The sequence below is a fragment of the Rousettus aegyptiacus genome, unplaced genomic scaffold, assembly GCF_014176215.1.
Source record: "Rousettus aegyptiacus isolate mRouAeg1 unplaced genomic scaffold, mRouAeg1.p scaffold_m13_p_5, whole genome shotgun sequence".
Classification (NCBI taxonomy): domain Eukaryota; kingdom Metazoa; phylum Chordata; class Mammalia; order Chiroptera; family Pteropodidae; genus Rousettus; species Rousettus aegyptiacus.
The window spans coordinates 11403517-11427421 of NW_023416308.1; the positions used below are offsets into that span (position 1 = coordinate 11403517).

At 48.8% G+C, this 23905-nt stretch overlaps 1 protein-coding gene across 4 annotated transcripts in view; it reads right to left on the bottom strand.

The window, feature by feature from the left end:
- Positions 1-23905, bottom strand: part of GCN1 (GCN1 activator of EIF2AK4) — a 52204-nt gene that overhangs the window by 16657 nt on the left and 11642 nt on the right. For all 4 annotated transcript variants that reach the window (XM_016127156.2, XM_036221672.1, XM_036221673.1 and 1 more), the window contains 31 exons: positions 23063-23131; positions 22824-22932; positions 22156-22230; positions 21868-21996; positions 21281-21331; positions 20841-20939; positions 20470-20643; positions 19039-19191; positions 17730-17822; positions 16591-16666; positions 16281-16440; positions 15093-15279; positions 14871-14995; positions 13937-14115; positions 13533-13626; positions 12249-12362; positions 11962-12160; positions 10925-11080; positions 10282-10463; positions 8976-9056; positions 8490-8633; positions 7425-7552; positions 7066-7255; positions 6793-6863; positions 6005-6170; positions 5484-5678; positions 4295-4541; positions 3769-3890; positions 3307-3421; positions 2439-2618; positions 7-227 (listed from right to left, as the gene is read on the bottom strand). In XM_016127156.2, coding sequence (XP_015982642.2) covers positions 7-227; positions 2439-2618; positions 3307-3421; positions 3769-3890; positions 4295-4541; positions 5484-5678; positions 6005-6170; positions 6793-6863; positions 7066-7255; positions 7425-7552; positions 8490-8633; positions 8976-9056; positions 10282-10463; positions 10925-11080; positions 11962-12160; positions 12249-12362; positions 13533-13626; positions 13937-14115; positions 14871-14995; positions 15093-15279; positions 16281-16440; positions 16591-16666; positions 17730-17822; positions 19039-19191; positions 20470-20643; positions 20841-20939; positions 21281-21331; positions 21868-21996; positions 22156-22230; positions 22824-22932; positions 23063-23131 — 4284 coding nt within the window. The remainder of the gene's footprint in view (positions 1-6; positions 228-2438; positions 2619-3306; positions 3422-3768; positions 3891-4294; positions 4542-5483; positions 5679-6004; positions 6171-6792; positions 6864-7065; positions 7256-7424; positions 7553-8489; positions 8634-8975; positions 9057-10281; positions 10464-10924; positions 11081-11961; positions 12161-12248; positions 12363-13532; positions 13627-13936; positions 14116-14870; positions 14996-15092; positions 15280-16280; positions 16441-16590; positions 16667-17729; positions 17823-19038; positions 19192-20469; positions 20644-20840; positions 20940-21280; positions 21332-21867; positions 21997-22155; positions 22231-22823; positions 22933-23062; positions 23132-23905) is intronic.

Genomic DNA, 23905 nt, shown 5'->3' on the forward strand with positions numbered 1-23905 from the left:
TGCTACCTTCTGGTCCGTGAGGGAGTACATGTTGCCAATGATCTGGGCTGCCATCTTCCGCGTGTCCGTGGACCGGTCCTGGAAGGCTCTCTGGACGATGGGCATGATGAGGGCCAGGGACGGAGCATCAATGAAGTGAACAAACTTGGTGTCCAGCAGGGTCTGCAAGCACTTCTGGGTCTTCCTGGAGGGGTCTGTCAGGGCATCCAGTAGAACGGGGGCAATGGCTGCATGACCAAAACAGAAGAGAGCTGGGTTTATAAGCAAAGCCACTGGGTCCCCAGAACTAGAGGGATCAGAAGAGAAAGGAGTCTCTGGAGCCCCACAAGTCGCCAGCTCAGGAAGCCGGCCTGCCTGAAAAGAGCAATCCTTGCTCCACCAGTAGGAAGCAATGTGGAGGCTGCGGCTGTCACCCCTTTGCAGCGCGGAGCTATGCTCCGCGGGCCCATGGGCTGGCTCCAGTAGGCACTCAGCTACAGTCATGGTGCTGGGCCTCCGCAGGAGAGCTGCTCAGACACTACAAACCAATTCAGAAAGCAGCAACCTAACGTGGTTTTGTGAAAAAAACCTTTGAACACCAAAAGCCCTCAAACCAGTGGTGGGGGTGAACCACACCATGCTCAGAGCCACTAAGCCCAGAAAAAATGAGCTCTCAAATTCAGCTCAGCAGAAGGAATTCCAAGAGTAATACCTGGCTTATCTTTTCCATAAGCCCAGGGAATTCGACCACTAAAAAGCCCCATCCTGGTGGTCAACAATTAATAAAAAAAAAAAAAAAAAAAAAAAAAAACTTATAACCCAGTTTTAAAATGGGCAGAAGATGTGCAGACAGTTCTCCAAAAAAGATATGCTAATGACCAATAAACACAAGAAGTTTAACATCACTGGTCATGAGGGAAATGCAAATTAAAACCACAATGAAATGCCACTTGCATCCCCTAGGATGGCTGTAACCAAAGTGCTAGTTTTGTAGACAACAAAAGTGTTGGCAGCTGGAATTCTCACACATTGCTGCCAGGAACATCAAGCAGGACAGCGCTTTGGAAAATGGCCTAGAAGTTACTCAAAAAGTTAAACAGTTATCATAAGACAAAGCAATCCCATTCCTAGGTATGTAACCAAAAGAACTGAAAATGTGCCTACAAAAAAAAACAAAAAACTGTACAGAAATGTTCATAGCAGCACTGTTCTTAAAAGCCAAATAGTAGAAACAACCCAAATGTCCATCAACAGATGAACAGATAAACAAAACATGGTCCACAGGAACAATGCAATATTACTGGACCATAAAAAGGAATGAAGTGCTAATACATGCTACAATGTAAATGAACCTTGAAAACATTATGCTAAGTGCAAGAAGCCACACACAAAAGGCTATTTTTGTGTATTATATGACTTACATAAAATGTCTAGAACAGGTAAACCAGAAACAAAATAGATTAGTGTTTGCCAGGGACAGGGCAGGGGAGGATGTGAAGACTGGATGTTAATGGATATGGGGTTTCTTTTTGGGTGATGAATATGTTCTAGAGAGTCATGATGCTCACATAATTTTATGAACATACGAAAAACCACTGAATTGAACATTTTTAAAAAGTGAATTTTTATATTATGCAAATTCTATCACAATCAAAAAAAAAAAAAAAAAAAAAAGATCCAGGCTGGATTCTCAAAATGAAGAACTTCTACTCATCTGATAGAGATGAGACTGTTCTGGGCCTCAGAAATCACCAGGGCTGTTGGACATTTGAAAAACAACAACAAAATCCAAGTATACCTAGTCATACCCTAAAAAAACAAAAACAAACAAAAAATCTCATCATTTGTGAACAAAAAAAAATTTAGCAATACCCCAGCTGAAGTCCACTGAATGGATGCTGAGGCTCCCTCCACACTGCGCTTAAAATTTAACAAGTGATGAGCTAGTCAAGTGGCTGGCTGGGTTTGTTTCTAGAAATCAGCGTCTTCCCATCACTCGAGAATCATACTACAGTTAAGGCGAATAACCTATTCCTAACCTTCCCCTCTATGACAGGTCTCCTGGAATGAGATAAATTAGAAAGTTCCCAAAGAACCTAACACTTCAGAGGATGCTGACGTGGTCCATAGCTCATCATTTAATTCTGTTGACTTCAGATTGCAGCTTAGTGTACAGGGTTCTCTCAGAGTCAAGGTGCTTCTGAGCCAATAACTCAGTTTCCCTACCTGTGCAGTCAATGGCAACTGCTCTAAACCAGCAGGAAAACAGACCACTTCCAAACTACTTTCGAACTTCTTATTGTAGGAAAAACAGCTTCCCAGAATTTAGAGCTTATTTCACTGTGAACATATCTGTCATCAGAGGGCAAAAATCTCTGCTGAATCAGGGTGCATGTTCTCTGCAGTGTCCAGAGATAGGAGGAGGAGCCAGGGCCATTGCCCCCACGGAAGAGGCATACCCAGGATCTCCGGGTTCCGGATGACAGAGCCGATCTGCCTGAGCGCCTGCTGTCCAGCCTTCTGCACTTTGACGTGGGAGTCAGTCAGCACCTCCGTGAGCTTGGGCACGATGTTAGGCAAGCAGGACGACAGCTGTTTGGGAGCACAGTATGCCATGGCTCCCAGCAACTCCACCGACCCTGCAGACAGCAGACACACGCTCACTGAGCACAGGCCAAGAGTCACCAGGGCTGACTGCCAGGGAAGGGACAACCAGCCTGCTCCTCTGCAGACTATGCTCAAGCAGTCCCCAGAAGGAGGGCAGAGGGGACCAGCTCCAGCAGAGGCCAGGATAGGGGAGACCTGGCTTAGTCCTGGCAGTGATCCAAGGCCAAGCACTGATTTTCTCTGACCTCGGTCTCCTCATCCACATATGAGGGAACCGATTTAGATCCATGATTTTTCAAACTTAGGGAAGCCTGAGGGACCCAGGGAAAAACCAATTGGGAGGGCCCTACACCTTGCCCTACACAAACCACAGCAGGTTTGCTGGCAGCTTTTACATATTAGGATTCCAGATAAGATTACATTTTTAAAAAGGGGTTTAATGGGGGAGAAAAGCTTCAAAATCACAGAAGTAGCCACAGACTAGCTTTAAAGCTCTGGGATTTCCTGATTTAGGGCTGTGGCTTCTGTTGGAGGCCTGTTGTTTGCATGTAAGCACACCGACTATTGGAAGGACTGGACTGCTTAGGGGCACAGAGTCCTGGCTTTACCTGTGGGCTGGGGAGCACATGCACATGGCAAGAGCTGTTGCTACCTGGAAACCCCGCAAGCAGTTTTCAGAACAGGAAGTTGACACTGAGACACGAAAGGGAGCAGCCTTACCAGCTTTGGTCCTCCAGGATTCCTCCTCCAGGGCAGCCAATAAGGAGGGGAGCACCAGCTTCACCCCGTGAGCGCTCAGGTTGCTCATCACAGCCTTGGCACAATCATCTGCAGCCTCAATGGAGGAGAAAAGGCATTCAGGGGCCTCTTTGTGGAAGCAAGTGGCCTGACACTAGGCCAGTGTTCCCCCAGTGACCAACACTTTTTGGGGATCTACTGTGTCAGACCCTTTGCCTGGGCCTCCAGATTCAGCTGAGGAGGAGAGACACGGTGTCTCATCTCATAAAGCTTCACTACTTTACTGGGAACCAGGGGAGTCCCTATCAGTAACCAGGGCCCAATGTACAGGCTGAAGGGGTTCTGGTGGCGGGGGCCTTACACCACCTCAGGCTGCCTGCTGAGTCTCACACCGGCGGCCATCCCCTGCTGTCAGCAGTTTTCATGCGCAGCCTCAGGACTTACCTCACGTACATACTGGTTCCCATCCCCGAAGCACAGCAGCAGATGGGGCAGCACATGGACCACATACGGCTCGAAGAGTTTCCCCAGCATGGTGCAGAGCATCTCGAAGGCAAAGAGGGCTCCTGGGGAAGAGAAGGCAGGAGAGCTGGGGCAGCATGGGACAACCTCCCTGCCACCTGCTCACCCTCTAGAAACACTCAGGGCAGCTGTGAGACTGAGTGGCTGTCCCACAGGGAGCAGCACCCCTTACTTCCGCTGAACAGAAAGGGGAAGGGAGGGAGTATCCGGGACTTCTTGGCACTAACAGCCAGAAAGGCAAAATCTGTCTCAGCTAAGAGTGTTGCTGAGTCAGAAAGTCCAGGCCACATCAGCAAGGACCAGATGGAATGGGTGACACACAGCTGCCCCTGTGCAGCCCACACAAAAACACCAGCTCTTCAGAGGGAAAGGAAAGGCCAGATTCTTCCCTAAGGCAGCTGTGGGGACTGATGTCCCACGCTGGGCAGCCCCAAGCTCAGACACTCACCCTCTCGCCGGCGGAAGTTCTTCTTATCCTGGATGGCATCAGTCAGCGCTGCCATCATTTCCTGCTGCTTTAGTGACAAGATACCCAGGCCCTTCACCAGGCCTGCCAGCCCGTACGCAGCCCCTTTGCGTTCCGCATACTTGTCTGACTCCAACAGCTGCTGCATCAGCTTCTGGATCATCCCTCCTGCGTCTTCCTTGATGGCTGGTACGAGGGGCGGCAAGCAGCTGGCCACAGATTCCTGGACCTATGGGAGGGGCCCAACTCATCAGGAACCACCAGGAACCACAGCCTTTCCTGGTGGCTGACACAGTCCTACATAGTACCTCACCACTAGATGTCCCCAAACCCCATCTCAGCCACTCTGACAACACAGGGCATCTGAGAAACAAAGGATGTTACACACTCGTGTATGACGTGAGCCCTATTGGGCTGTCTATCTGGTGACGTGAGCATCAAAATTCTGGGAAGACTAAATCCACTCACAGAGAAACATCCAGACAAAAGCTGCTACTGTGCCTCTGTATCTCCCAGTTTTCAAACTTGTCAAAGTCACAGAGAAATCAGGCTGGGCCTTACAAGGCCAGGCCCAAACCCAGCGGTACCAAAAGGTACTAACAATCTCGCCTTCCAGCCATAGCTCATAAGCCCAACTCAAGGGCAGCAGATCTGCCAGGGGCCCAGGCAGAACCCTTTGTAAGTCATGTTTTCTGACTACTTATTTGACCATAGTTCTGTGAATCTATATTTGATGGGGATGTTCTGGCTGGTCCAAAATGCAAATTGCAGAAGATACATGTAAAGGTATTTTTCAAAAAAGAAAAACACAATCCTTGCACTCTGGCTTGGAGGTTACATTAAAAGGCCCCTGAAACATGTAAGAAACACACAGAGAAAGTCAGAAAAAGTTTGACGGAAGAGGCGGCTGTCTTTTTTTATTTTAATCTTTGCATCCTCACTGCCAGATTTATACTAAATGCAAGGAAAACTACTAGTAAATGAGTAGGAAAAAAATATACCTAGGTCTATTAGAACGAAGTAACAAAATAACTCCTTATTTCAGAGGTCTTTTTGCCTATAACAGGCTGTCCTGTAAGAGGGGGATGACTCCTTTAGAGACTGGGCCTTCAGGACCCTGATACCCAACTCTGACCCTAGCAGTTGGCGCCTCAGGGCAGGTGGCAGGTACCTGCTGGGAGGGGGTGGAGAGGGCGGCAATGAGCTTGGCAACAATGGGCTTCACTTTGGGGTCGCTCTTGTCCAGGTGCTTGGCCAAAGATCCCATCAGGACCACCACGCTCTGCCGCACGGCGTCGTAGCTGGCGTCGTTGGGTGCGTTCTTTAGGAACTCCTCAAATACTGGCAGCAGCGAGTTGACATTCTCCTGGAAAGCCAAGTGCACCCATAGCACCCTACAGGCTCTGTCTGGGAATGACAGTCTCTGCCCAAGAACAAGTAGGCTCTGGGATAGCCATTTTGACAAGCCAGCAGGTTTCCCAGTTTTCTGGCAAAACTGCAGCAGACTTATAAGAATTTAACACCCTTTTGGGGTCTTTCTGGCTCAAAAGAAATATAAATGAAATTTTCCATGGGGCCAGCGCCCTGCAAGGATTTCGGGCACTCGGCCTCTCTGCATCACCACTGTTTAGCCCCACCTCCTGCCTTGGCCCAGCCTTCTCCCCGGCACCTCAGAAGGCTGAAATCTTTTACCTTCCCATGGGCATTGAGCGTTGCAAGGGCTGCATCTAACATGCACTTCCGGACATCGGCGTTTCGGTCATTGAGAGCATCAGGGACAAAAAACTGAAAGAGTGGCTTCACCTGAGAGCTGTCTAAACATTGGGAGAGCTTGTTCAGGGCCAAAGCCAAGCCACACCTACGAAAGAAGTAGGAGTATGTTAGGGGGCAAGGGCCGGTCAGCAACTCCCTCTGCTGGTGGGACCTATCTTGGTACATCACAAGGAGGGAGCCTACCAGGAGCAAACCCATTCTGGGGGGCAGAGCACAGCATGAAGCCCAGTGCTTCTCCACCAGTCTGCACAATAATCTGGATCAATCCACTTGCCAAACAGAAACCTCTCATCTTCCCGGAGATTCCCTCCTACCGAGTGACCTTGGGCAGGGAACTAACTTTGCCTGTTTCCCCATGTGTGAGTGCGAATCCCACCCCTCTCCTTCCAGGGCAGGTTGTGGGAAAAGAGAGAGGTAAAGGAATCGAATGTGAAGTACTATTATTCTTTTCAGCTACAGAACAGTAAGAAGGTCCCCAGGGACCTCTGAGGACATAGAAGCCCAGAGGAAAAGAGAAAAATGCCCAAGGCCACACAGCTAGCACGGGAGGAGCCAGCACTCGAACTCTAGTCTGACTCAGAGGGAGGTCTTATCCTTTCCTACCACCGTTCCATTAATCCGTGCTGTGTCCTCACAGCACCCGGCCCAACCAACCCGCCATCTCTCAGGCAACGCTGAATGGGACAAGACTGCAACAGCTGTGGTACCTGGCTTCCCACTGATCTGGAGGAGATTCCGAGATCACTCGTCCCAAAGCATCCAGCACTGGGGGCGGCCGCTGCAACAGACGGGTTGATAAATGCACTGCAGTGCTCTGCCCAGCCAAGCCAGGCAAGCCAGCCCCCAGGTGTGAGGTTCTGATCAGTCCCAGCCACCCTGAGCCGTAATGCGCTTTAAGACACCTGCCTGGAGCAAGTCAGAGCAGAGTCCAAGCCACCCTCACACCACTCAGACCACTTCGGGGCACACAGGCTACTCACGTAGAGCTTCTCCTGGTAAATCTCCATGAGCCTGCCCATGACCTCGGCCGCCTGCCGCTGGTACCGTGCCACGGCGTGGGAGAGGGCTTCGGCCCCAGCCTGCCTCACGGCTGCCTCGTGATAGATAACATCATCGATCAGCAAGGAGCAGAGGTCTGGCTGCAGATCGAGGCCCATCGTCGACCAGAGCCTACAGCAAATGGAAGGAGAGGGCTGGTCAAACAGTGAAATGCAGCACACACCTGCCAAACCTGACCACTCGGACCTTCTCTCACTGTACCTTGAGCACACTGGGTCCACTTATTTCCTGAGGGGAAAAAGGATGGAGCAGAAAAATACAACCTTCTGATGGCTCTCACCTCTCAGCCAGCTTCCGGATCTCCTCCTCCTTGTCAAACTTGACCACCCAGAGCCTCCGCAGAAGATTCAGGCCATTTTTCTCGTCGGTGTCAGGGGCCGGCAATACCATGTGGAGTTCCGTCAGCCCCTGAGAGGAAGTGAAATTGGACCTGTGAGGTATGACCTTTTGGAAAAGCCCCCAACCTGCCTCCTCACCTGCATCTAGGGCTGTGCTGTCTAAGATGCAGCCACCAGCTACCTGTGGACCTCCAAAGTTAAATCAATTAAAATCAACTATAATTCCTTAGTCACACCAGCCACATTTCAAGGGCTCAACAGCTACACAGTGGCTAGTGGCTACTGCACTGGATGGCACAGATAGATGTATTTGCATCACTACAGAAAGTTCCACGGAACAGCACTGGTCTAGGCAGTGAAGAGCTCAACTCACTAGCTGCTTTGTCTCTTTAAATAACTTCTCTTTTATGAAATAATAGAATCTTTTTTAATATTAAAATTAAACTCTACATATGCAAGACAGACAAAATCTCAGGAAAGGGATATTCACTTGGTTTTGTCTTTAAGAAAAATTTACCACATTGGCATCATTTTTCCAATTTTACCAAGAATCAGTGAAAACTTTGTCACTGATCAATAGTGGGAGGCTGCAGACTGGAGTATGGAAACCACTGTCTCATACTTCAAAGGAATCCTTTAGTTTTTTTGGTCCAAAAGTACCAATAAAAGCCACATACGAGGTGGTGAGTTGACGAAATGAACTAACCCTATGATTATAGCTATCTATAAAAGTACCAAGATCCACATTCCAGTTTGGAAATCACGTGAAGTCTTCCAAGGTGAAGAAAAAGTAGATGGCAACACAGCGTGACAACTGCTTAGTCGTTCCAATTCCTAGAATGACCCCAGCCCCTGTGACGCCTTCTCTCCACTGCCAGGGCACACTGGTGTGAAACAGCTCCCATCAGGCTGAGGAGCATTCTTTCAAATGTACCTCAAGCAGCTCAGACACTTGTGGCAGAGCCATAAGGGATGCTATGGTGGCCTGCAAGGAAGTGGGCACGTACCCGCAGTGCAGTGTCCCTCACGCTGGCACACGGGGACTGCAAGGCACAGAGCAGCACGTCCACTTCTTCTTGCTCTGCAAAGGCACAGCCATCCTTGCCACTGCTGCTGGCACACAGGGTGGTCAGGGTGTCTGAAGCCAGAACCTAAGGGGAACATCGATCCACTGGGCTCAGTTAAGCAAATTATTTACTACTACAGAGTCGGGCAGGGTGCCAGGTGATGGGTTAGGGGCCCAGAGAAGGATCTGAACTGAGAATGCCCAACCCACAGCCCAACTAGAGCTAGGAATTCAGCTCCGGGTCAAAGCCAATGGCAGAACCCCTCACCAGGTGAGAACAGTCAGGCTGGCTTTCAAAAGCAGCCCTTCTATTCAAGTCCAAAAGTGAGGGCTGACAGAAAGAACTAGGACTCAACCCCAAGCACCAGGACCTGTAGCTGGGGTCACAAACCGAGTCACAGCAACAGCCAACTGAAAATCAGATCACCTGCAGGCGGGGAGAGCCCGTCCCGATCACCCAAGTCAGAAGGCGCAGCATGGCCACACGGGGCAGCAGCTCTGGACCATTCTAAGAGAGAAGAGCAGATAAGTCCTGTGAGCCCCTGGGGAAAGGCTGGAACCAAGGCCTGTGGCACACGAAGCAGCACAGTGGAACATTCTAGGTCATACAATGGCCAACTCCACTAGAGAAACCCCTTAAGGTTTACAACTAAACCTACACAAGCCAACCCTGGTCAATCATGATCCTTAGGACTCAAAATAAATTCTGAAACTTGCTTGAAATTCATAGAATATGAAAGACAGATGGCCTATAAACATACAGATACTTTACAAGTACATAAAGACATGCAAAATAAAAGTAAAAGGAGGTACATTCTCCACCTATCGTTAGCATGATTAATGCTATCTGGGGTCACATTTACTTTGCAGAAAAGAACTCTTAGTGAGGGTGGAGCTCGGAACATGTCACGCCACTTAGCGATTCCACATCAAGTATCCGTCCTATGGAAGTGCCCGCATGGGGGTGCAAGGGCATATATGTGCAAGGGGGCATACCACTGCACTGCTCAAAATAGGGCAGAGTTCGAAATAACCTTAAAATACCTATCTCAGGTAAAGAATTAACTAAAACATGCTGCATCCACAGCGCAGAATCCCACACAGACTGTAAAATCAATAAAGTGGATCCACACGCAGACATGGGAGGAGACGCAGAGCACACAGTCATGTGAAAGCAGCAGCACGACCTGTTTTAGTTCACTGTGTGTGGGGTGTGAGTTCTACACATGCATGAGAAAAGGTCCACAAGGTTCGACACCCAACTGCCAGCAACTGGCACCTCTAGAAAGTGGCTTTTTTTTTTTTTTTTTGCTTCTGTATTGTTGGAATTTTTAAAGATATGCATGTATTACTTGAGCAAATTTTTAGAACACAATCTATTAAAAAGAAAACCCCTCAATGAATGAGAGCCAATCTCATAATCATAAGCAAGTCAAAGGGAGAGTAGTCTGTACTATTTTGAGTTAGAAACAAATATAATAAATTAATACAAAACCCTTCAAATTCTTTAGGTCAGAACTCTCAGATACAGGACATATCTGCACATTTCTTTGAAGCCCTGGAAACTACACTAAATTGAGCATTTGGGTTTTCCTCACCAACGCTGCTGCTATGGGTATAAACACGTGCCCCCACTGCCCCACCAGAAGTGTTGATGGGCCAGGAAGCGTCAAAAGTCCCCCATCCCCACAAAGCCCCTCCAGCCAAGGGGAGAGCTAGGCTCCCCTGCCTACCTCATCCACGCGCCCGGGCGGGTGGCTTGGTGAGGCCCTCAGCTGGGCGTGGACAGTGAGGATCTGAAGAATCTGGGCCATGCGCTCCTCCTCCTCCTCGCTGTGCTGGGGCATCTCGGTCAGCACCATCTTCAGAAACGGGAAGACTAAGGAAAAGGCTGGCGCGGACAGGGGCGTGGCTTCTGTGGGAGTAAGAAGCAGACACAATACTGAAGGCAGGGCAGGGCACTGCTACCTGTTTCCATCCTCAGGGCAAGTGGGCAGGGGGAGGATGAGGCCCTCTCTGACACCTGGCGGCACATGGTACACCTGGGATGGCAGCTGGTAGCCCAGTTCTAAAGCCGATCCCGCTCCCACCCCAAACGCTGCCCAGCTTCAGAATGTGAGAGTTAAAACAGACGAGTAGATTCCAGTGACAAGTCGCAGCAACTCACAGAGTACCAGGATTGGACTCGGAAATCCTCCATCTGATCCAAACCACCGCCCCATCCCCCCATTTCTCGCATGAGGAAACCAGGTCCAAGGAAAGAGAAGATTCACCCACGGCCACAGCCTCAGGAAGCCCTGGGGGTGCAGTAGCTCGTGCATTTATTTCCTATACCAGTTCGTACTGCCTCGTGTCCTTTGTCTGCGATGCCCTTACCTGGCTCACCCTTCCCCACCCTGCTAGTGATGGTGTGGCTGTGCAGCAGGGTCACCGCCCTCTTCACGGCCACTGACAGCTCTTCCTGGCACCATGACTTATCCAGGGCACACTCTGGCTTCAGCAGGCGCAGAGTCACGTGGCTCACCAAAATGCCTGTACCCAAGAGAAGAGACTCAGCAGGGATGGCTCACACAAACACGAAGAATCTGTCCGAGCATAGACATGCCACATCTCTGATTTAACAGTAATCAATTCCGTGGTGCCAAAAAGTTCTCAACCTAATTTCTCATTTCCTCTTCGTGACCAGCACCGAAGGGTAGGCAGGCAGGGAGCTGTCCTTTCTAACACTAAGAAAGGAAGTGTGCTGAGAGGAGGCATAAGCCACCCAAGGGTTATTCGGCCAAGAGCAAAGCTCTATCTGTATGGTGTTCCCGCCTTCCATGCAACGAGCCCCGCCAGCCAGGTAACAGCTCTGGCAGGCTCCATATGCACTGACTCAGAACGGGTTTCTGGACTTCTTTTTCCAAAACTCATTTTCACTTAGAACGATTCTCAGATTCCAGCCTCACCCGCGGGAACATTTTCTCTAGGCTAGGAAGGAAGTCTGCTTAATTTCAAGCCACCCTACCTGACCTGTTTCACCACGGCGAACAAAAAGCTATAGGTCACAGAGACCTCTTGTCACTGATACATGGCTTAGGAGCTCTGGGCTGCACTGACTCGCCACGTGGCATCAACCACCCACAATGCCACTGAATGTCCGACTTTAGTTTTAAAACTGCTACAGAAATGTCACACTAACTAGTGTCTAAAACCTGAGTCTCGAAGTGAAGGTACGGCAGACATAAAACATGAGGACAGGCACTGTGTCACCTCTAAGGACTTATAGCTGGAGGCTCCCATGCTGCTTTCATACAGAAATAAGTCAGCAGTCTAGGTCACCACGTGACTTCCCACCAGCATTCAGGGGCATCCTTTACCCACCCCCTAACCTGCCCAGGGCCATGCTCACAGCCAGTAAAACAAAGACTAACCCAAAGCCTTGAGCCGAGGGGGCATGACACAAGCAGCCAAGGACAGGAAAGGGTTCTTGATCCTGGGAGCGGCCAGTGGAGATTTCAGCAAGGGCAGAAAAGAGTCGACCAAAACAGGAATGTACTGGGTCAGGCCAGAGGGGTTCTTGGTCAGGATGGTGTCCAACAGTCCTAGCGCTGCCTCCAGCTCACCGTCCAGCTGCAAGCACAGTCAGCCCAGGAGGCAGGTCAGCAGGGCCCTGCTCCTGGACAGTGAGGAGCGGGCCTGGGCTGCCCAGCATTCTCACCTCCTGCAGCCGCCTCCGGATCTGTGCCTCCTTGTCCAGCTGGGCCTGCAGCATCTCCTTCTGCTTACTGGTCAGTTGCACCTCCTCTTTTATGCCTTTCTTCTTCTTTATCTCCTGAAGGCAATGAGCAAAGCAATTCCATAACCAGGGAACAGACCGCCCTCCTTACCACAGAGGAGGGCGAGCTTGGGTCCACGGTCAACACCATACCAGCTCTCAGTCTGTGATCTGGGCCCCCAAATCCACCATGTGGCATCCCCACCTCCCACAAAGTCCACAACCACCTGGTTCCTACAGAATAGAGACAGCAGTAAAGAAGCGATTTCTTACTGAATTCTCTGACAAATGCGAGGAGGGCCTTTTATGTGTGAGAAACATGAAAAGTCCCTCAATGTGCTGAAAAGGGCATTCTGGTAGCACGCAGCTTCAGAATCGACATTTCAGCCCCCCCTCCTGCTCCACCCCCCTCCCTACAGTTGCTCTACCCTAGTAGAAGCTGAAGCTTGGAAAAGGCTGAGAAAGCACTCATTCATTCAACAAGTACTGACTGAGCACCTGCACTGTGCCAGACACTGTTCTAGATGCTGGGGATACTGTGGGGAACAAGACCAAGTGCCTGCGCTCATGGAGTGCACAATCTAGTGGGTGAAGACAATGGACACGTAAGCAAATACATGAACAAGATGACTTCAGGTCATGACAAATGTTATGAAAGGAATATGATGCACAGTAATAACCAGGAAACGCAAGGTCTACTTTGGATAAGGGTGGTCACCTCCCTGAGAAGCAGACATGTGGGCACATGGGCTGAGAAGTGAAAGAAGAACCCAGACTTGTAAAGACCAAGAGCAAAGGCCCTGAGACCGAAAAGAGCAATGTGAGTTGTTATAAGCTGAATACAACCATTGAACCACAATTCCCCAAAGGCTACACTGTGCCAAGCCCTGTGCCTGGCGTCAGAAGTAAAGATGGATCTCAGCCTTCAAAGAGATGGGTGGAGAGGCGTGGTTTCAAAGAACACCACTTAGTGGAGGAAATGTATGAAATGCTGCCGGCACCCAGCAGAGAAAGAAATTATTTTTCGCGAGTTTGGGGTAGAGAAAGCTACCGAGAAAGGATAAAGGGTGAGGGAGGAGGACGTGGGACACGTCGAGGGCATCAGAGGCGTGTGTCATAGGCCTCGGGATGACCCAAGGGAAGAGCATATGTGCAACAGGAAAAGCCACCAGTCTGAGGCCACCAAGCTCAGCAGGCAATCTATGTGCAATGCCTCTGTGTACTCACCTCCTTCAGCTCCAGCTCGATGATCTGCTCCTTAAAGGAATAAGCTTTGTTCTCTCGCTTCATGTTGGCCTTTTTTATGCTGTCCTGCTGAGCACTGAAACACCAGAGCAGGGGATCAGCCAGCTTCGCAACAGCTACCAGTCCCTTCTGCCTCCCACCAGCCATGAAATTCCAGCTAGCATTTAAGTAGTATGCACCAGAAAAGTGCTGGATACTGGACATACTCTTGCATCCCAGGCCTAAGCATGTGCCTAAAACAGAGCAGGCACTTGTCCAATGAATGGGTAGATGGTTTCATTCATTCCTCACAACAACCCTACAAAGGAAGTTTTGTCTTAATCTTACAGACAAGAAAACTAAGGCTTGGGAAGGAAAGGCAATTGAGCTCATAAGTGGCTTTTCACCTCTGGATGATGGATTTGTCATACAGCTCCCCAGCAGGGGTCTGCATGATGGCAAACTCCTCCCGTGTCACCTGGCGCAGCGCAGGGTTCTGCACAGAGGCGCTGATGGTGCTGATGAGCTGCGGGAGAACCCTATCTGGCGACAGGATGGACAGGGAGCCCATGGCGTTCATGGAAGACTGTCAAACACAGACATAGTGAGTGTGCACCAAGGATGGCACTGGAGAGAGGTCCCGCCCGCCTCTATGCCCCCAGCAATGGACTCCTTTTTCTTGACCTTGCTCGTTCTTTCTGAGTGCTGCCCACAAAAGCAGATAGCTGTAGCATGTGCCAACCTTCTCGGCAAGCATTTATGACTTTGGTACTTGCACCCTGATTTGGAGGGATGCACTCCTCCCTCACTCTCAATTTATGGTTGATATGGAGCTGCCCCCACCCTTTCCAGGGGTAGGTACCCAAAACAAAAGGACAGGCCCAGGGATGAGGACAGGACCCAAATAAGGCCAACCAGGGGCAGTGAGACCCCATGCTAGTTGAAATAATTGGAAAACGGACTCTTCTTTCACTGGAGCTGATGGGAGACAAGCTATGAGTCTGCAACTCTAGCAGCTATCCTGCTACCAGAAAGGGGAAGAACATCGGAGAACGCGGTCCCCAGCGTGGAAAGCAGAAGAGACACAAGTGGAAGAGACAGAGTAGGGGAGACGCCACCTACAATGTCATGAGTCCAACATCTGAGTCCCTATCCAGTCAGATCCTAGTACTTAGCAGTTAGATGACAATAAATACCTTTTGTGCTCAAACCGGTTTGCATTTTCTGTCACTTGTAAACCAAGGGTCCAAATCCGCATTACATCACAGCTTCACCTGTTTCTTTGACTCCTTCCTCCCTGTACTCTGACCTGAAGCTAGAACCAGCTAACGCACCAATCACCTGGTTCAGGGGACTCTGTGTGGTGATCCTGGGGATGATTTGATCCAGGTGTCTGGTGATGAAGGCTTCTGGATCGATCTTCATTTTAGCAAGAAGTGAGGGCCAGAGTCCAGACTGCACTGCCACTGGAGGGGAGGGGAGCAACTTGAGGCCTTCTGCTTGGCCCACTCTTACCCTGCCCAATAGAGCCCTGGCCCTCCTATATCCGCTCCAGCCACAGACCTAAGGATGGGTGGTGGGAGATGATCAGCATCTCCTGGGCCAGCCGTTCGGTGTTGGTGATATCACCCTCCAGTCCGGGCACCCCAGAGATGATGCAGAGCGCCTCCTGTAAAACCCGTGGAGGCACGCAGGCCTTGCCCGCCTCAGTCTCCCCGGCATCAGTTACCAGAGCCTCTAAGGGTAGCACCTGCGAAAAGACAACACATGAGCCCCTACTGCTCAGATCCCTGAGCAGGCCTAGCACACAAGGACACAGCTGCTTCTTGCCGATATTGTTCTCAGGGGTCCTTGCTCAAGAAGTATGATGCCCAGCTTCCTGCACTAGGCTCCACAACCCAGACATATGCCTAGAAGGAGGAAACGCCTGTAACTTTACACCAAAGAACTCGTAGTGGAAAAGAAGGTAACAGAAACTGATTCGGGAGACCCAGCCTGAGACAGCAGTCTGCCACAGGCCCACACCCTCAAGCTGGCTTAGGGAGGGAGGGAAGCAGGGCACAAAGAGCATTGAAACAGAAGCCAAGTCTTTGGGGTCTACTCCTAGTTCTTCTACTCACCAGCTGGGAGACCCTGAGAGTCACTTCAGATCCTAGAACCCTAGACGATTCATATAAAAAAGATAGGAAGCCTGTCTGCCTTTTAAAGACTTTATAAAAAATCAAAAGGGAGAACAGGTAAAAAATGCTTTACAAATTATAAAGCACTTACAAAATCCAAAGTGTTATTCAATTACTCAAGAATAAAAAGGTTAAGCTATGTATCAAAAGGCATGAAAAGAAAAGAGTTTAAAAAGGAAAAGAAATTACAGTTGACCTTTGAACAACATAGGTTCGAACTGAACAAATCCACTTATACGTGGATATTTTTCAATTGAGCACAGATTCAATTGACCTGTGCAGTCCAAAGGGTCAGCTCTGCAGCTGGGACTCATGTATGTAGAGGGCCAACTGCAGTTATACTCAGATTCCCACTGTGAAGGAGGTCGGAGCCCCTAACCCCCGCATTGTCCAAGGGTAAACTATGTATGAAACAAGATATTACTGGAGCTTAAGGGCAGGGGAGAAGATTCTGGCATCACAGGGTCTGAGTGAGAATATCCCAGGAGCGACGCAGCCAACACCCCACAGCATAAGCAGGGCTGGCGAAGCTGCTCTGGAAATCCCAGTTCTGGACCCCGGATGTCCTCACCTTGTGAGAACTGAGGACAGTCTTCAGCTCCTCTAGGAGTCCATACGCCAGCTTAAAGCCCCCGAGAGAGGCCAGAAGCTTCCGAACTGTCTGCTGGGCCTGCCTGCGCACGTGCCAGGTGCGGCTCAGGAGCACCGCCACCAGAGCCCGGTGGTACTGCCTGCAACCACAGGGACAGACCGTCCTGGGGGAAGGCCAGATGCGGGCCTCTCCACAGCCAGCCCTTCCATCCCCCACACACCCACTTCTCAGGCTCCCGCCAGCCTCGCTTCCTTTGGCCCAAGGGGAAAGGAAAGTGAGCCTCACGTACTGGACTTTGCTGCCGGTGAGTCTGTGTGGGTGGTCAAGGAAAAGTCTCTCTGTCAGATGCAACACGGTACATAGGGCTAGAAGGGGAGAGGAACAACAAAAGTGTTTTGAAAGTACAGAACACATCCAGAAAGAGCTGGAAAATGAACACCAAGATATAAATGTGATTATCACGGGATGTGGAATTAACAGCTCCTCTGAATTTCCTTCTTCTTGCTTACTATGCACACGTGTGGAATAAGAAAAACTATACACTTTCTTTTAATTAAAAATAACTTTGTAGTTTTTCAAAAAAAAATGAGGACACTCATTACATACTAACAGGGAGTGATTTCCAAGTCTAGACAGCACACTGGGTGTAGTAGGCATGCTACCATTTGTGTAAAAAAGATAGAGAACTAACACATAAAAGATATTTACTCTTCTTTTAAAAATAAAATGTCAAGGATACACAGAAGTTAATAAAGTTGACTCTCTATGGCCAGGAAATTGGGTGGCCAAAGATCAAAGCAGGGGTATAATTTTTAGTGTAGATCTCTTGGATCTTTTATTTTTTAATTATATGAATGTACTTTCTATACAAAAACTATTTTTCTAAATCAGGAAGTGACTAACAGTTATAGCTCATTAATAGGATGTTGTGATTTGTGAGTCAAAGACTTTTCAAATCACCAATTAGCAGCAGACACCTTTAAAGCAACACAAAATTTTAAACATACATTTAAAGATCAACTGTTCCCTCTCTGCTAGGATAGAAACCAGTAGTTTCTGTGTCTCCTAGAGGGGGAGTAGAGCCAAGTACACTGCACTAGAGCTGCTCAGCTGCTGCTTAATACAAGGAAACCTGAGAGAGCGCCAATTACCCCATCAGCTATAATTACACCTAATATCACAGCTCCACAGCCATCAGTGCTCTGTCTCCACAAATCTCCCACTTCCTCCCATTTCTCAAGTCTTCCACACCCCACAGGAATGAATTCACTCCCATGAGATCCAAGCTCCTGGCAAGATCACTTTGGTCCAGGTTTCTACAAAGCTGACTGGTCAAAACACCATGTAGTCAGGGAAGCATCTTCTCTGAAGACCCTCCAGAGAGACTCGACCCCAATCTCAAGTTCAACTAAGGGAGTGGTAACTCACCATCCTCTGAAGCCATGAGCAAGAACTTCTCAGAAGCGAAAATCTGCTTCTTCTCATCCACAATCAGCTGCCAGAAACTGCTCAGTTTGGCCTCTGCAAGAAACAGAATTTCAAATCACGGCGCAACGCACCATGTTCACCAGGGCTGGTCCCCTACATCGTGACGCTGCCAGGGCTGGCTCTGCTGACAGACCCTCTAGGTCACTGCTAGGCTCTCTGTCCTCCCCGGTCCTGAGTCTCATCGCCCATACGAAAACCTTCAGTGGTTTTCTGCTGCCCACAGGAGCCCAAGAGTACTGTTCCCAACAATTCCCACCTGGTCCGGCGCCAGGCTGAAAGACCTGAATTCACACGTGATGCTTTCCCTGACCTTCCATGACTGGGGTTGGTCTGAACTTACACTGGGCGGTTCCCTTCCAGATGGTGAAATCCATCCTAACCCTCTGGACCCTAGTTCAAATGCTCCTTCCTTTATGAAGCCTTTTCTGAGACCCAGCCCCTAAACTAAAAGCAATCCCTCCTTCAAAAGTGCACCAATGCCACATTTGCCTGAAACAACAAATGTGTTTTTGCATCTCCTTGCTCCTACTATAGAGCAAAGCAACCTGAAATTTGCTGAATCAAGGTCAAGTTCATCTTTGCACCCCGACCCCCAAGGTAGTCCAGTGCCTTGACAATTACAAAGATGGCACACAATAATGTATGAAAAGAACTGAACTCTCTTTCTAACCATAGGAATAAGTCAGCTATATCCACATACATACAGAGTAGGAGATGTACTAAACAAAGCATGGAATACCATGTAGCCACAAAAAAGGATGAGAAAGTTCTTTCTGTTGTACTGATGTAGAATCTTTTTCAAGTTACGTTCAGTACATAACATGGCATATGTAGTATGTTACCCAGCATGTTTGGTTAATGACGCACTGACTATCTCTGGACACAAAACTAATAACACTGTCTGGGGAGAGAACTTAGTGACTAGAAGACAGGCTGGCTAAGGGGAAGCTTCTCACGTTCTCCCCTATAGAAATATAACCAATTTTTAAGTCCCACTAATACACCCAGGTCAATCTGGACATTATGTACAAGTCTCCGTCCCAGAGCACTGGAGCAATAGGGAGAAGGAGGGCAGTGACAGAGCCCCTGCTACATTCCCACTGCCTTGAAGATGACAAGTGGCCCTGTGGCTAGATGAGTACAGTTAAGTGGCCAAGCTGATCCTGTAAAATCCTAAACATTAAGACACTCCTCCCAAGGACACTGAGGTCCTCATCTGCTACCATCCTGGACATCTCTGGACTCTTACCAGCCTGGGAGTCAGCCACCGAAAGCTTCGAGAGCAGCAGGGCAGCAGCAACACCTTCGGTGACTGTGGGAACCTGAGTGCTTTGGGAGGCTGCCTTCTCCACTGTCTGGATGAGCAAGGGCAGTAAGTCCAGGGCCTGCAATAGCGTGTCACCTGTGGAGAGAGGACCAGCACCTTATAGAACACCCTGATCCTTGGGAATAACAAGATTACTTGAGAAAGGAGCTATCCACCCAAGTCTGAACTGGTCAGCTAAAACCATTCAGTTACCTTGTGAAATATCATGAAGAATCTATAACCATCAAATTAGAGCTAGAAGGATCCTTACTAATCCAATAGTATAGCTATTCATTTGATGCATCAGAAAAAAGACTGAGAGAGGCTGAGTTGCCCAAGGCCACACAGCTGGTTTGGGAGAGAGCCAAGGCCAACCTTGAGTCTACTAATTTCTTACTCGGGCTCTTCCCCACACCAGATGACCTCTGGACCCAAATTCCAAAATCAGAATCAATCTGCTGACCTATGAACTAATTCCCTTTTTTTAAAAAAAGTAGAAATCTGTTAAAACTACAGCTAAACCTGTTTTCTTAACTACTAAACTGGTATATCAGAACATTTCACAACAAAACACGTATTTCATGCAGATGATATCGTGGATTTACACCTAAGAAATGTTTATTTTAAAAGTTTATATTATGTTTGTTTTAAAAGCATCGAGCAGAACTAGTTCAAACCAAAGAGATTAGGTTAAACCAAGTCTCTGCTACCTAGAACTCAACCTAAAATCAAGGTTGATCAACGTAGCAAAATTGCAAACTGTTATATGAGTACAGGACTGTACAGAAAGATGTCCCCTCTGCAGAGACGGCTCTGGATTCTCCCAAACATTTCTCTACAGTTCATTGTAAGTTTAAACTTTTTAAAAAAGAAATACAAGTCTACCTCAAAGGTGAAAATCACTATTAGAGACTGTTACCTTGAGATGAAGCTCCTATACAGATTTCAAAGTTTCCCCTAGCTACTTGGGAAGGAGGTGGATGACCATGCCCAAATGACAGGCTAGCACTGAAGCAAGGACAGTGGTTGTTTTTTTAAGAGATCCAGCATAAAATGTATATGATGATGGACCTTTTAAGTTGGACCTTTTAAGTCAGTCCTATTCATTTCTCCATGATTTCAGATAATATAGTGACAGGTTCTAGTTCTGGGTCCTCTCAGAATAAAACTTTGTCCTTTAAAGGTCTGATGAAGGAAGAAGCTAGAATCTGTTGTGAAGATTGGGCTCTGATTCTGGGCTTTATGGATGACTAAGCAAGATGCTCCAAGAGGCTCAGGAGGACATAATGCAAAATAAACTGGACCAAAAGGGAAAGCCTAGAAAAGCAATGATGCCCTGAAGACCTGGTCACCTCTGCGGGGCAGGAATCTCACCTCGGAAGCAGGCCAGCATACACTGCAGGTAGGCGTGCCGCACTGCAGAGGTGGAGGTTTTAAGGCTGAAGGCTTTCTTGAACCATTCGGTGAGCTTCTTGGGCACTTCCGTGGTGAACCGATTACACCAGAGAGCCAGGACAGAGACAGCGTGCACCAAGGTGCCTTCGTGAACTAGGGCAAGCAGCAGAAGTCCAGTCAGTGCGATGTCTTCGACCCGTGCACAAAAACAAGCAGGAGTGCAAGGGAAAGGGAGCAGTGATGCTTTGGGGGAGGTGCGCCTACAGAAGGGGTTCCTGGCAGGTGCCGACTGTGAAAACTGGGACAAGGATGGGCCCAGGCTGCATCCTCACCACTCTGCCCAGAATTACCTTCTTGCTGGAGGAATGGGATGAAGAGCTCAGCCACAGTCCCATTCAGGACTTGACTGGAAGGCCCAGACACCACATGATGACTGATGCTCCCGATCCCTGGAAGGCAAGAGAGCCTCTGCTCAGCCCGTCACCTCAAAGCCACCACCACGCGAGTCTTCCTGCTGCTGCCCACCTCCTCAGCAGCCATGCCTCTCCTCTGACCATCACCGACTCTCCCCAGTTCTCCCTCCTTCTGGTTTTTACGGAAGCCAGGCCTCCTGCTAGACTTAAACAGGACCCGCTAGCCAAGCAGGGGGCAGCAGAGTCCCAGGGGCCAGGCTGAGATGTCCTTGACTGTCAGAGAAGTCGAGATCCAAAGATGGACTTGCCTTACCTAAGAGTTACATTACACCTCATCTCCTACCACACCACCCACTACCTGTGGAGAAATTCTGTACCTGAGAGGACACTGATCTTCTGGGCCACAACGGTTAGTTTTCCCTCCGAGCCTGAGAGGAGAAACAGCAAAGATTCAAAACTCATATCTGCCACATTTCCCAAGAGGGTGAATAATGTAGTCATGTGTGTGACATCAAGATACAGTTTCTGATTCCGGAAGTAGCCTTTCTACTAAGAAGCTGGTTTAAAATAATATTTACTAACTTTTTTCCTGACTAAAAAAGTAATATGTTTTTACAGAAAATCTGAGAAACAGAAAAAAATATTTTAAAAAACATTTAAAAAGCACCCATGGTCCTGGCACCAAAGACATTTCTAACATTTTGGTGTACTTCCCTCTAGTTTTTTTTCTACTATGCCTCCAATAATGTATTCACTTAAAAAAATAAAACCAAGATCATCCTGTCTACACTGCTCTCTATGTGCTTTGGTTACTGCGCACGTCGACATCCTACCTTGAGCATCCTCCTGGCTTGGTCTCGCCACCAGCAGACTCAGAGCACCAAGTCCCAGTCAGGTCCTGGTGCACGAGGAGTGCCAAGGGCCACACCTCAACCATCCCCACAACCACGAAGGCCTTGCTCACCTCCGAGGATAGCAAACAGGTGCTTGGTCAGGGCTTCTGTCGCAGAAGAGTCACTGCACTGGCGGGCCAGGTTCCGCAGCGCCAGCACGGCTTCGTCCATCAGGCGGGGACTGTTGGATTTCAGCTGACCTGGACACACAGACAGCCGCTGCTCAGAAGCCGCTGAGAGCTAACTTTTGCCTTTGTCTTTTCCATGTTCACAACTCTTCCATCCTAGCTCTATGTTCTCATTATCAAGAGTCTCAGAGAACAAACTATGCAAAGGTAGTTTATGTAGAGGATACTCACTAGCCAGTCCTTTCACGATGTCCAGGGCATACTGGCTGAGGTCGAGAGTCACTGATGCCAGCAGACTGGAAATAGCTAAGTGGGAGAGAAAGCACTGACCACGTCAGTCTCAAGCAGAATACCCATTTTCGTCCTACTGCCCAGAAATGCCATCAGGCCCACTGTATAGCCACACAAAACTGTGACTACTCTTCATCTCTGTATGGTCACGAGTGGTCACACCTTTTGTCCCAAAACTCTGCTGTAAAGCTGTGCACTGCCCCATCCCACTCAGGAAAAAATCGTCCCTCCAACATTCCACCTATACCTTTTACCAAGATAAATAAGAACAGAGCTCACCCCTCGTATCCTATGGTTTCAAGCACTACCCCCACGCCAAGTTTGAACTATCTAGAGCAGAAGTTAATCTGAAAGGTCTCCAAAAGGTCCTTGGACCTCTAAAATTATATGAAGTATTCTAAGCTGATATATACTTTTGTGCCTTCTTCTAGCAAGAGGGCCCATAACTTCCAACATATTCTAAAAGGGTCCCTGATCTCTCTCTCAATGAGATAAACAGTGACTACACCCCCTACCCCCACCCCAAATGCTTCCTGCTGCCGATATCGAGGATGCTGTTTATCAGGCAACTCATCTCCCTCCCACTGTCCCACTCAGCAGCAACCTACTTTCTATAACATTCTCTGGACTCCTCAGTAAGGACTTCTGGATGGAAGGCAGGATCAGATCCTTAAATTCCGAGTGGGACATGTATCGGAGCAGAGGGGCACAGTTATCCTACACAGAGAAAAAAGTCAGGCCCTCAGCCCTCCTGGGAGCAGACCAAGAATAAAGGACAGTTCTGAATCACAGAATTTAATCATGGGATTGAGCTTGTCCAGGTGAGTGAGCCCCACTTCTCACTCACCAACAGATACTTCTGAGGCTTTACTTTGCTCATCAGGATGTTCTTCATATAAAAATCCAGCAGGGCACTCTAGAGAATACACAGACCTGGTTAGACCCTGACATTCTGAAGCATCTCATCCCTGGCCTAAGAGATCCATCTGGTGCGTGTGCCTCCAAAAAGTACATATCAGTGACCTAAATTCCACAGTGTCAAGCAGAGGTCCCATTGATTATGCCATTCCCATTAAAAAACCTTCCATGGCTTTCCATCGCCCCTAGGTCAAGTCCAAAGTCCTTGGCACAGCTCACAAGGCCCACTCGCTACCTGGCCAGCTGCCTCTCACACCTCTAATCCACCTGTACCACTCCAACCCCACTTGCCTCCTGTATATTCCTGCCCAAAATGCTCTTCCTCACCTCTTGACCTTGCTAACACCTATTCATCCCTTCGGTTCTTTCATTAGAGATGTGTGCTCTGACCCATGACGTACAGAGTATCATGGCTTCCTGCACTCTTGTAATGCTTATCACGGATATAATTAAGGAAGGGATCACAGCTCCCTAGCTCACTACTGCAACCCCAGCACCTGACACTGTGCTTGGCACATGGCAGCTGCTCAACTGTGTGAGAATAAATGACTGCATGAACAGGCGAACTATCATCTCAGTAACTATGCCGGGATTCACCCCAAGCCAGAGCCACTCTTGTGTCTCTGCGGAGTGAAAGTTTTCCAACTCCTCAAAATTCATATATCATGACGAAAGGCTGGAGTTTCAAGTGAGAAAATGAGTAAGCTTCAGATGAGGCTGGCAGCTGGGACCACCAGGGCAAAACCAGTCCCCCTCCTCCCTTCCTGTGAGT